Here is a 13,431-nt window from a genome sequence, read left to right on the forward strand (position 1 = left end):
TTTCTACTTGCATGAAGACTCCAAAGGGCAGAAAGAAACGCACAGCGAATGTAAAATGCAGTACAGAAAAACTTGAGTTAAAAAATGTTTGAGGACTGGGGTTATAGTTCAGTGGCAAAGCACTCGCCTAGCATGTGTGAGGCACTGGGTTCAAATCCCAGCACCACACATAAATAAATAAAATGAAGTCCATTGACAACTAAAAAATTATTTAAAAAAAAAAAAAAAAAGGGCTGGGGTTGTGGCTCAGTGGTAGAGCGCTTGCCTAGCATGTATGAGGCACTGGGTTTGATTCTCAGCACCACATATAAATAAAATATAAGGTCCACTGAGAAGTAAAAAATTATTTTTAAAAAGTTTTGAGAAAAAGTAAGAATCTACCTGGGGTAGCATGATAATAATTTTCCTTTCTTTTAAATTAAAGTTTCCTAATAGCTGAAACAATACCAATCAATCCTGGAACTCTCCAGGGCCATAAAATATGTAACGATTTAAAGATAGCTCCTGCCCTCCAGCAAGTTATCTTTATTTCAATATTTGAAACTCTCATTATATAATCCATCTGAGAAAAATAAACCATAAAGCAGGTAAATATTTACAATACTAAATACCATCATAAAAGCTTATGTGGGACTTTTTTAAATGGTATTGGAGAGGGAACCCAGGGGCACTTTACTACTAAGCTACATCCCCAGCCACCCTTTATCTAAAATTTTGAGACAAGGTCTCATTAAGTTGCTTAGGGTCTCCCTAAGTTGCTGAGGTTGGTCTCAAACTTGGCAATCTTCATGCCTATCACCCAAGTCGTTGGGATTATAGGCATGCACCACCACACACATGAGGATTTTTTAATATTATTTTTGGATGTCAATGGATTTTTTTTTTTTTAATATTCAGTGCTCAGTATTAAACCCAGGGCCTCATGCATGCCAAGCAAGCACTTTACCTCTGAGCTACAACTCTAGCCCCTGTATGAAGATTTTTAATACCTCTCTGACAACCCAATAAAGTTTTCTGGAAGTGATCTAGGGAGGCTACTGTGGGCAGGTACTAAGGTATAGTTGTTTTAAAAACAGTTAGCCTAAGATTACCTGGCCTATACATGCAGCTAGTTTTCTTTTAATATACTTAAAAGAGAACAGATGGACAAGAGGCAGAAAACTGTGAAGAGAGAGGGTTTAAGTGCTCTGCACTTTGGGGAAAAGAGTACCATCACCTCCTCCTATCAACCAGAAATGCCCAGAGAGCCAACTATGACTCACTATTAACACTCTAAATGTGCCAAACCCTCTCATGTCATTCAACCTTACTTGCCACATGTTTTCTCCAGAATATCACTGTTCTCCTTTATCTATTTAATGCAGCTAGCTCCTCCTTCAAGGCTTGGTGTAAGTATCATCTCCTTCAGGAAGCTTCCATGCTGAGTAAGTGGTGCTCCTCTAAACTCCCCAACCATCTGATATACAGTAGGCAAAGACACCTAATGTTCACTGCCTATCTGCCCATTAACTGTGACCCTTTGGAGAAAGTGGGGACCATACAATGCATGGCGCATAGTAAAGGCACAAGGAATGCTCACAGAAGGAATGAACCAAAGTGACTAGTCAGGCTTTAGAATGACCAGGCTAGAGAGCCCTCATCAGGTACACCTACATATAGAAGATAGCCCAGGCATGTGGGAGAGCGTGAAAGAACACTGCTGTAAACCAAGGTTCTGAGCAGGGCCTGAGGGGAGAAGAGACCCACCAGCCAAGAGTGAGGGATTAGGAAAGCAAAGAAAAAGACAGGCATTACAACAGCCAGATTTAGGATTCACGTTTCCACAGGGTCTCTGGTGTCATCCTTTCGTCACTACCCATCTCCTTCCTGACCCCTCCACTTCATCACCAACCCACGGCAACCACTGTTCTTTCTTCATTTCTATAAGATTTTTAATTTTTTTTTGTAGCTGTAGATGGACAGAATGCCTTTATTTTATTTATTTTTATGTGGTGCTAATCGAATCCAGTGCCTCACACATTAGGCAAATGCTCTGTCACTGAGCAGCAGCCCCAGCCCTCTAAAAGATTTTTGTTTCAAAATGCTACATCAGTGGCATCATGCAATAAATAGCCTTTTGGGTTTTGCTTTCTTCACTCAGTACAATTCCAATAAAATTTGCCGAATTAGTTGAACGTATAAAAAATAATTCAAGCGTTTACACCTATTTTACAAAGAAGTACTGATGAAAAGAAGCCTCTAACTGTGGCAAATTTAGGAATCTGAATGAGGCAGGAAGAGTAGGAGAGAAACTGAGAAAAATAATAAGCTCTGGAATTTAGCAGGTGATTCTCTGAAGGCAAAACCTAATTTTTTTTTTTTTTTTTTTTTTTTGATACTGGGGATTGAACTCAGGGGCACTTTACCACTGAGCCACATCCCCAGCCCAAATTTGTATTTTACGTAGAGACAGGGTCTCACTGAGTTGCTTAGCACCTCACCATTGCTGAGGCTAGCTTTGAACTCACAATCCTCCTGTCTCTGCCTCCCAAGCCACTGGGATTACAGGCATGTACCATCGCACCCAGCTTAAAACCTAATATTTTAAAAGTGTTTATTTATTTTTTATTTAAATCATAGAATTACAGACTTCCATATTTGAAGGAAAAAAAAAAATCTCACCTGGTCTTGATTTACTATCCAAGAAAGAATGATTTTTACAATACATTTGCTAAGTCACAGCTCTAACTCCAGCTGTGAACTATTAAAAGGTCCACTTTTTTTTTACTGTGGCAAAATACACATTAATAAAATTTATCATTTGAACCACTTTTAAGCATACAGTTTTGTAGCTTAAGTATGTTCACATCCCACCACCTACCTCCCAAACTCTGACATCTTCCCCAACTCAAACTCTACCCATTAAATAATCCCCAACCCCTGGGAACCACCACTCTACGTTCCGTCTCTGTAAGTTTGACTATTCTTGGTATCTCATATAAGTGGAATCATACAACATTTGTCCTAAAAGGTCTAGGTATATTTTAAAAAGAGAAATTAGCACCAAAATTAACTGTAATATATACTGGAAGCATATCAATCTGTATACATCTTTAAAATTTTGACACAAAATTCAGCTGTTATACACATTCACATATAAAATCATATAAAATGCACTTAAGTCTGCCTTAATAAAATAAATTCAGACTTTTTAAAAATGCTAACATTTGATGGCGATTATCAAGAATACGAGCAACAACAGGTGTTGGCGAGGATGTGGGGAGAAAGGTACACTCATACACTGCTGGTGGGGCTGCAAATTAGTGCAGCCGCTATGGAAAGCAGTGTGGAGATTCCTTAGAAAACTTGGAATGGAACCACCATTTGACCCAGCTATCCCACTCCTTGGCCTATACCCAAAGGACTTAAAATCTGCATACTACAGAAATACAGCCACATCAATGTTCATAGCTGCTCAATTCACAATAGCCAGACTGTGGAACCAACCTAGATGCCCTTCAATTGATGAGTGGATAAAGAAACTGTGGTATATATATACTATGGAATATTACTCAGCCATAAAGAATGATAAAATTATGACATTTGCAGGCAAATGGATGAAATTGGAGAATATCATGCTAAGTGAGATAAGCCAATCTCAAAAAGCCAAAGGACGAATGATATCGCTAATAAGTGGAGGTTGACACATAATGGGGGGGAGGGAAGGGTTAGAGTTAGGGTTAGGGAGGGGGGCAAGTATAGAGGAAGGAACTACTGTATAGAGGGTAAAGAGGGGTGGGAGGGGTGGGGGGAAGGGAAAAAAATAACAGAATGAATCAAACAACATTGCTCTATGTAAATTTATGATTACACAAATGGTATGCCTTTACACCATGTACAAACAGAGAAACAACATGTATCCCATTTGTTTAAAAAAAAAAAAAAAAAAAAAAAAATGCTAACATTTGAAAACTCACCTGCATAGAACTCCACATTGAAAATACTTATTATTATTATTACCACTGACAGCAGCAGGAAGTAAAAGATTACATAGGAGCTATATAGATCATTGAAAGAATCTAAAACATAACAGAGATAAATTAGTTAAGTTTATTCAATCTTGTAGTCATGTTGAGCACATGGCAATATAGCAAAGATTTGTACCATAACTGTAATTTTAACTTTAAAAGTTATCCTTTCTTCAAGAACTATGCACCGCTGGCAGGTTGAATGGGACATCAATTCAAGAACTCCATTATGAATTTTTCAGATTTGGTTCTGGGTATTTTAAAATTATATTCAAATTTCTTTTAAATCACTCAGATGTTAACATTAGATCAAACACTACTATATGCGAACATTTCATCATGTGAACTAGAAGTACCATAGTTAGTAAGATATCAACAAAGTTTCTTTTTAAAGTGTAAACATTTCCAGATCTCATCTTAATAAATGCAATTTAACTAAAGTTAAAATAACATCTTTTTTAAAAAAATATTTTTAGCTGCAAATGGACACAATATCTTTATTTTTTTATGTGGTACTGAGAATCAAACCCAGTGCCTCACACATGCTAGGTCAAGTGTTCTACCACTGAGCCATAACCCCAGCCCAAAGTAACATCTTTAGAAATAGCATAACCATAAATCATCTAAATGATCTAAAAAAAAATCATGATGTCCCGTGAAACACTAAGTTCCCCTTTCAGAGTAGTTTGACAATATTTCAATTCAAAGTTTAAGATATGTATATATTTTCTCCAAAAATGTAAATAAAAGAAAAACAATAGAATATGTTTGCTGAATAGACTAAAACTTCATAATGAAACCAATTATTTTTAAAAATATAACTCAGTACTCAAAACAATGAAGACTACTTACTAAGCCTTCATAATTAAATTCCTGTTATCTATGCACTGGCATATGGCTTAATTTTATCTGACCTGTGCAACCTGTTCAAGAAATGACTGACACAGATCAACAGAAGACTTACATGACTTTAATTCTTAGCAGTAATATCTCCAAAGGCCACAACGTAAAGATTTTAACTCCCTAAAAATTGGCATTTCCTTATGAAATTTAAAACACACAAAAGCAAAATAAATATACTGTTGTTGAGGGAGCGGGGGCATTCAAGAGTATTTGTGTTTCTTAGCCTTAGGCAAGACTTTAAAGATTTCAAAACTAAATCTGGTAACATTAATCTCTCTTTTCAATTTTTTTAATTCTAGTAAGGCATTGTGGAAAAACATCTACTAACTTTGATGTCAGAAACCAGTGTCCAAATCCTAGATTAATTACTCACTAGCTGAGTATCTCTGCACAGATTATTTAACCTGAATCTCAGTTTACTCATTTATAAAGTAGAAATAGTACTTCTTTCTTAAAGAGGATCATAGGAAAGATAACGGACATAGGTACTTAGCACAGTATCCAGCACACTCTAAATGAGAAATAACTGGTAGCTATTATTAATCAACATAAAATAAGTTATATCTTAGTGAACTTAGTAATTTTGTCTCCAAAGATTCAGGGAAACATTTTAGCCTGCCTCAATCTTTTCTTCCTCATCAATTTTTGCACTTAACTGTATCTTCCCTAGCCAAAAGTTCATCCTTTCCTCTCATCTCTTTTTATTAGCAACAATATAAAAATGAAGGATTCTTAATTTAGGCATATTTTTAAAAGAATGTCATATTTTCAACCCACAATTTGAAATAGATGACAGAAACAGTTCTTTTTTTAAAAGACAAATAAGATCAATTAAGCTGTCAAAGTGAAAGACAAAAACTAAGTTTTTATTTATGTGATCTCCTAAAGATTTTTTTGTACCTATTACCACACATAGTCTCCAAAAAGTTTATTAATCACATTATATAATAAAAAGGTGGTTTCTGTTATGCAGGGAATGCCTTAAACTTATCTTAAAGTCATGGTTAACATACAGGCAATAATCAGAAATAAATTATTTGAAATATGATGCAATTTTTATGTTTTCCCCAAGTTGAATATCACTTACCTGACAGCCACTGTATGGGATGAATTAAATCAATACTGCTGAAGACTATAAATACCGCAGCACAGATGGGTAGAAGCAACACTGACCAAACAACACTTGCAACTATCCTCCAGCCCAAAACCTAAAATTAAACAAACAAAACCCCCTCAATCATGAAGACAGTTATACTATTTCAGTTAGGCAAATCCTATCTCTTCACACAGGCTATTAATCACTAACACATATACCCAGATCATAGTCCATCCAGTTTTATATAAACCCAAATGGTTACTATTATAATAATTTTACATACTACTACAGAACTTTGTTAAAAACTAGTGGCTGATGCTTGCATTAGGTCCAGAGTCAGGTGTTACATCAAATATCACACTTTGGGGTAGAGAGTGAGATCACCTTATTTAGTTTTCTAATTATATTTAATACTTGTCTCTCCAGATTCTAGATAATTATACGAATATCCAAAGGCCGTGTACTTGAGAACCATGATATGCACTTCTTATTGGGAAACTAACACATTGTAGCATTACTGTTTTCTAAATCTCAGTGCCTAACATAAGGAGGAACAAGACTTACAGTTGATTAATACAAGGAAAGATACTGAGGGGTTTTAAGCATGAGAGTGACAACTGGATTTATGTTCTGGAAGGTAAAACACCTTTGTGTTTACCATAAGATGGCTGAAAGGAAGATACACTGGAGGAGATCAGACCTAGACAGGAGTCACAGTAGTTAGGGCAGCCTATCCACCACAACAGCCCAATTCAGAGATTAGAGTCAATGTCTGCACAAAGCAATGGCAATGGGAAAGGAAAAAAGAACAAAATGCAACCATATTTCTGAGGTATACACTATAGGAATATATAATATAGAGGATAAAGAGTAGATAAGACCTGAAAGTGTTAATCTGAGGATAGAAGAGATAACAGTACACTATGTTAGAGGCACTACCCCAAAAGTAACCTTACTCCTGTATCTCTTTGTCCTCCATATAAGAGATGCAGGAGGAAGAATGTCCTCAGCTCAGTCCCACAGTGGATATTTACCTCTACCAAGAATACATGCCCTGAATATCTGGTCTCCAATCCCAGGATCTGCTAAGGCCACACTACATTCTTCCCAACTCCCATCCCCCCACCCCCCCATCCCCGCTTCAGAGCTCGGGATGGAACCAGAGGCTTATGCATGCTACCACTGAGCTATATCCCCAGTCCTTCCTTTCCCACTTCTTATCCCAAGGAACCAAGTTATTTATTTTGCACCTACAGAATACACTACACTGGGATAAACTCCTTCCCCATTCTCTGCCCCAATTTTCATTCAAGTCATCCATCCAGGTTGGTCAGCTTCCACTTCCTACTCCTCTCCCATCCAATACCCAGCATCCCATCAGGACGCCGCCACAACCCCGTAATCAGTCCCCCAGGCAGTCCACTCCCCACGCTACCCTCGGAGCCCGCCCGCCCAGCCCGTGCCTAGAGGCGAGCACCAAGTGAGCTGCACTCACGCGCCACAGGATGTCCCGCGACCCGCCGGCGCAGGGTGCACTCGTAGCCGTGGCCATGGAGATGGCGGGCCCTGCTCTAAGCAGCGCAGGAGACCGTGTGCCCGCCCGCCACCGCAGTTCAAAGGGACCAAGACCCCGGGAGGACCTCGTCGGGGCTGCCTCAAATGCTGCCTGAGTAAAGGCCGAACCAAGTCGCAACCCATTTCTTTGATGCTTCGCCCCGGGAGGCTCAACGGGCCAGAACTGCCCGGCATTCACGTCCCCCAAAGGGGGCTTTGACTCCAGGAACCGTCCTCTGGAATCCAAAAATTCCCTCCGAAACAGGGCCCAGCGGGGCTTCAGAAACAAGGGGCGGCGGCGCTGCATGCTGGGAACTGTAGTCTCGACGACCTCCTGGGCCTGTGGAGGAACGTTGCATTCTGGGACTCGGAGTTCCAAAGTACAGCATGCCGGAAACCGATGTCTTCCCAGCGGTGACTTGAAGCATGCTGGGAATCGTAGTCTTTTACAAAGCAGTTAGACAGGTCTAGCAAAGATTTGCCTTCATTTCTCTCGATTACTTCATCAACTTCCTAAAGTGAAATCAAAGGATGTTGTGGCCCTTTCCACAAATAGGTACTCAGTGATTTAACTGAAATCTTTAAAAATTGGGGGAACTAAAAAAAAAAAAAAAAAAAAAAAAAAAAAAAAAAAAAAAAAAAAAAATATATATATATATATATATATATATATATATGTATATTTTTTTTAAATGTAGCCGGACACAATACCTTTATTTAATTTATTTATTTTCATGTAGTGCTGAGGGTCTAACTCAATGCCTCACACGTGCTAAGCAAGTGCTCTACCACTGAGCCACAACCCCAGCCCCACAAAATTGGGGGATTTTCTTAAGAGGGATGTGTTTGGTTTCATAAAATCTGGTTTCTAGTTCCAATTCTGCCACATGCTAAGTAGACATATCTGGGCCCTCTCCCAACCTCCATTTCTTATCTATAAAATAAGGATAAAAATAAAACTAATATCCTATTGATGCTATGAGGATATAAATAATGAGTTCTATAAATATTATTGCTGATTTCCTGATAGTAAGGAAGAAAGCTTTTCACCAACTCAGGTTTCCTTAATGAAGTCTTCTCTGATTGCTTGTAGCCTCAGTGAGATCCCTAGGTGAGTATTGCTAACACCTCTGTATAGTCAATTACCTGCCACAATCAATATTCAATACTCCAGGAAGAGAGAGGGATAGACTCAGGCATTTATTGTCTCTGAAGAAACTCACTGGCTAGTGAGAGAAACTGAGATCACACATTAATTCTCAATGTTTGCTAATAATGGTTCCTGAGTTGCTTTAAGTTTATATCATATACACTTCCATAACCATATAAAATGTCATTTCTGAAGCACTAGAGGACAAACTGGGATTATAACAAGTAGATCAAATATGTACCATCAAGAAACCTATCTTGTGGTGGAAAAAAATTATAAAGAATCAGCCTAAATGAATGTCCAGGTTACTATGATAGAAACTACCAATTGTCTACTTCAGTGTCTATTCTTCCTTTTTTTTTTTTTAAATTTATTTTTAAAGTTGTAGATGGACAGCATGTCTTTATTTTCATTATTCATTTATTTTTATGTGGTGCTGAGGATCGAACCCAGTGCCTCACATGTGCGAGGCAAGCGCTGTGCCACTGAGCTACAGCCCCAGCCCTTTTTTTTTTTTTTTTTCTGGTGATGGGGATTGAACTCAGGGCCTTGTGCATGCGAGGCAAGCATTCTACCAACTGGGCTATCTCTCCAGCCCCTCCCTCATTTTTTAATAGAACTCCCAGTTTTCACATAGATTGATAGATAAACCCTGTTCCCTTCCTCCCATGCAGTGAGGTGTGGCCTGGTGACTGAATTCAGGTCAATATCATAAAGTATTACATGGTAACTTCCTAGATACAGCCTTTAGAAAAAATTAGTGCATTGTCTTTACCTCTTCTTAATCCTTTTCTCCATTTAGCTTCCTGGAATTTGGATGTGTTGGTTGGAGTGCCAGCACCATATTGGACCACAGGAAGAGGGCCACACCACAGAAAAAGGAGACTTGATTATTGGAGCAACCATACAGTCCTGGGCTACCTGCCTTTTCCTCCTGACAATATTTACACAAGACAGATGCTTGTTTATTATTTAAGCCATCATTATTTCCAGAGAACTTCTCATATTTTTAATCATCTTTTACAATTATCTGTTTACTTACTGTTTAACTTCCCATTGGTAAGCAAGCTTCACAAAGGCAGGAACTTTGTCTTATATTATTTCCAAAGTAGCTATCACTTTAGTAAGTAGTCCATGAATGCTTAAATAATGAATGAATGGACAAAATTAACTGTATCAGACAATGTCTATTCAGGTTAACAATTTCTTATTATCTAAAAGATTTAATTTGGTGAATTGATAAAAGTGTTGGAAGAGCTAAGAGAGTACAGGGGATAAAGAACAGGGCTGTAGTTGCAAACACAAAAAAGGAGTTATTACCCAAATATCAGGAGGCTATATATTCTTCCTCTACACTAGATCCATGAGATCACATTCAGTGCTAAGCTACTGAGAGAACCAAACTATTGCTGTCAAGCAGGAACTGAGGAGCTAGTGTGCTAATCCCCTGTAAATGCTGAAATATGCTGAAATGACCACAGGTGCCCCCTACTATCTGCAGCTGCTCTCTCTCTCTCGCTCTCTCTCTCTCTCTCTCTCTCTCTCTCTCTCTCTCTCTCTCTCTCTCTCTCTCTCTCTCTCTCCTCTCTCTCTCTCTTTCTTTCTTCTTTTTGGTACTAGAGATTTAATCACCCAGGGGTGCTTTACCTCTAAGCCATGTCCCCAACCCATTTTTTATGTTTTATTTAAAGACAGGGTCTTGCTGATTTGCTTAAGGCCTTGCTAAGTTGCTAAGGCTGGCTTAGAACTCTCCATCTTCCTGCCTCAACCTCCCAAGCCACTGGGATGACAGGCATACGCCACCACATCTGGCTGCAGTTGCTTTCTAAGCCTTAGTTTCTTCATCAATAATGAAACCATCTTGTAAGATGCTGTATTAAACAAGATTTTGTTTATAAGTTTTCTGGCACACTGTGGAAAGATTCAGGCTTTGAGGTTAGATAAAAATAGGTATGAATAACTCCTCTGCCACTCTGTAGCTGTAAGGTCTTGGGAAGTCACTTTATGTTTCTAAACATATGTGAAAGAAAGGTTTAAAAGCATCCCTAGAGACAAGCAACTTTTCAGAAAGACATGCACTACATGGTGAAAACTGTAACATAATCCAACATGGAATAAAACGAATTAAATTGATATAAAACAAAAAATAACAATACCGATTATTAGAAAAACTCAGAAATTATGTGGCAGAACTCAGGGAATAAATAAACATAAAAGAAAAAATCAACAGTAATGCCATAAGAAGGGAAAGACACTTTTTAATCAAAAATGAATAAAGAGGTGCTGAAGAAATAGCTCATTTTGTAGAGTGCTCAACCAGCATGTGCAAGGGCTGTGGTTCGAATCCCTGTACCTCAGGGGGAAAAAAAATGAATAAAGAAATACAACTGATTTTTTAAAGTGACAAATAGGGAAGGTAGGCAAAGAAGATCTAACCTATGGATAATGGGAGATCCTTGAAAAACCTGGACCCGCATCTTAAGCCACCCCTCTCTTCCCCAACAACTTACAGGGTTGCCCATGGAAATTACTTTTTGCTTTCAAATTGCCCTAATATTTTAAAGTAAACTATAATTTCCCTAAAGTGTTTATTTCAAATCCTTCACTTGTTATATAATCTTATATTTTATAGCCTTGAAAATATAAGGGGTGGGGGCGGCAAATAACCCTTTCTAAACCCCATGTGGTTAGTTTCAAATTCAATCCTTCCAAGAGAGAAGGCTGCAAACACTTGATTACAATGGGATTAGCTAAATAAAAGACATTTATTCTGAAAGACGGCTCCTTGGACATCCAATGTCTCTTATGCAACAGTATTTAGTGAGTCAAGGAATCTTAGTAAATTCAAGATATATGGATGATATTTCCCTGTGGGGCATGGAGAACACAAGAACACATGTCTCAGGATACATCTGGTACATTAGGAGTTAAAAACAAAAAACAGAAAACTCCACGCCTCAGGGAAGAATTTGAAAGTTTCGGCACATTGACCGGAAAGCTCAGGCCCCTCCTTTCTGCAGCCAGGTTGCACTTGTTGGCTGCCTGGTGTGCCTGTCCTCTGCGGTTTGCTTCTTGGGGGTCAGACCTCGGGAGAAAGACCAATGAAGAGAGGGAGATCCATAAGGGAAAACCCACGTCGTACAAGCAGAGTGGGTAAGCCAGGCTTCGATCATAGTTTTTCTCTCTTGAACACTACCTAGGTTGTTTACAAAGGAGGATTTAACCTCTGAACAGACGGAATGAAATCTATGGGTGCATAGAGGATGCTGTGTGTTGTCTCCCTCAAACTACGTGCAGAAGAGGCTGAAAGGAAAATAAATCAAAGGCTTTTCACGTGAATACTTAAGTGCCTGCGAGGCAGTCGGTAAAAGACTTAGAGTCGGACAAATGCAGATTAGGGTCCTGGCTCCCTGATGTTAGCAGGATAGCTTGAGGAAGTAACTCAACCTCTTAGTGTGTCATTCTGGTAAAAAGGGGGAATAATAGTGAACGCTGTTATTTCTGTCTAAACTGTGCCTCGTTACCTACCTTTCAAATAATGTGCTAGGCATCGACACTGTTCACCAAGTATTTCCAGCCTCTTTGTCCTCTAGGAATATAATAGGATGTACTTTTTGACCCCCCTCCCCATTGAAGTTAGGTATGGCATGTGACAGTTTGAGCCAAGGCAGAAGTGACATGTATCATTTACAGTTCAAAAGATTTAATAACCATTGCAAGACCCTCCAGAACTCTCTTTTTCCTCTGGTACAGTGACCAACAATACTTGAGATGGTTTTGCTCCTTCACCCCAAGGTGCCTGAGTGACTGTAATGAAGTCTTCCTGCCGACCTGTGATGAACTTGACACATGAGCAAGAAATAAAACTTTGGGGTTTTGTTTTGTTTTGTTTTGTTTTGGTTGGTTGGTTTTTGTACTGGGGTTGAACTCAGGGATGTTTTACCACTGAGCTATATCCCCAGCACTTATTCCCTAAACCATTGAGGGCCTTGCTAAATTGCTGAGGCTCTTCCTGCCTCAGCTTCACAAGTCACTGGGATTTCAGGTGTGCACCACTGTGCCTGGCAAAGTTGTTTGGTATTGTAAAATAACCTAACCTATCCCAAATGATACCAATAGTAGGTTAATGAATGCAGTGACCCGAGGACTTTAAAAGTCCTTGAAAACCTGGTTTTATACCCCACCCCATTCATTCACCCCACTAGCATTTACTAAGCAATGCGTATGTGCCAGACACTGTGCTCAGCCCTGTAGGCATTATACACTGGAGCAGTCCCGCTGTCCAGGCCTTCCTGTCTAGTACATAAGGCCCCATCCAGAGACCCACTCCTGAACCACACTCGCAGCCAATGTGTCTGGCAGAACTGGCTATCAGTTGTTAGTCTGCAAGTTATTCATGGAAGATGAATGAAAGCAGGAATTCTAGGGTTAAGAAACAATAACCGATCTGCTACAGACCACCCGTTCCCCACCCTCCATGTGGGTTTTCTTCCTTTGTTCCTCTGCTTAAGGTGAACTCTCTGCATTTTCAAATTCTGTCTTCCATGAGGCTTTTCTTGTTTAATCTCTCCTCTAAAAATCCTATACTTTTGCCATTCATTGGCTATATCCTACATTCTATAGCCCAGTAGAGAAAGAGAAAACTGATACTGAACAGTTCTGGATTCAAGTCCTAGCTCCATTTACTACATACTGGACCTTGTAAGTCATATAATTCAAAT

The 13,431-nt window shown here is 39.0% G+C and overlaps 1 protein-coding gene across 2 annotated transcripts in view; it reads right to left on the reverse strand.

Moving 5' to 3' along the window:
• NDC1 (NDC1 transmembrane nucleoporin) overlaps positions 1 to 8,025 on the reverse strand; it is a 54,760-nt gene extending 46,735 nt beyond the window's left edge. The window contains exons 1-3 of one of the 2 annotated variants that reach the window (XM_079106464.1): positions 7,502 to 8,025; positions 5,998 to 6,118; positions 3,957 to 4,058 (exon numbers count right to left, since the gene is read on the reverse strand). In XM_079106464.1, coding sequence (XP_078962590.1) covers positions 3,957 to 4,058; positions 5,998 to 6,118; positions 7,502 to 7,867 — 589 coding nt within the window. In that variant the 5' untranslated portion in view covers positions 7,868 to 8,025. Of the gene's footprint in view, positions 1 to 3,956; positions 4,059 to 5,997; positions 6,119 to 7,260; positions 7,433 to 7,501 lie in introns of those variants that run through there. The other variant, XM_079106465.1, reaches the window with a different exon arrangement.
• Positions 8,026 to 13,431: the final 5,406 nt, after the last annotated feature.

This window comes from Sciurus vulgaris (assembly GCF_902686455.1).
Source record: "Sciurus vulgaris genome assembly, chromosome: 1".
Classification (NCBI taxonomy): Eukaryota; Metazoa; Chordata; class Mammalia; order Rodentia; family Sciuridae; genus Sciurus; species Sciurus vulgaris.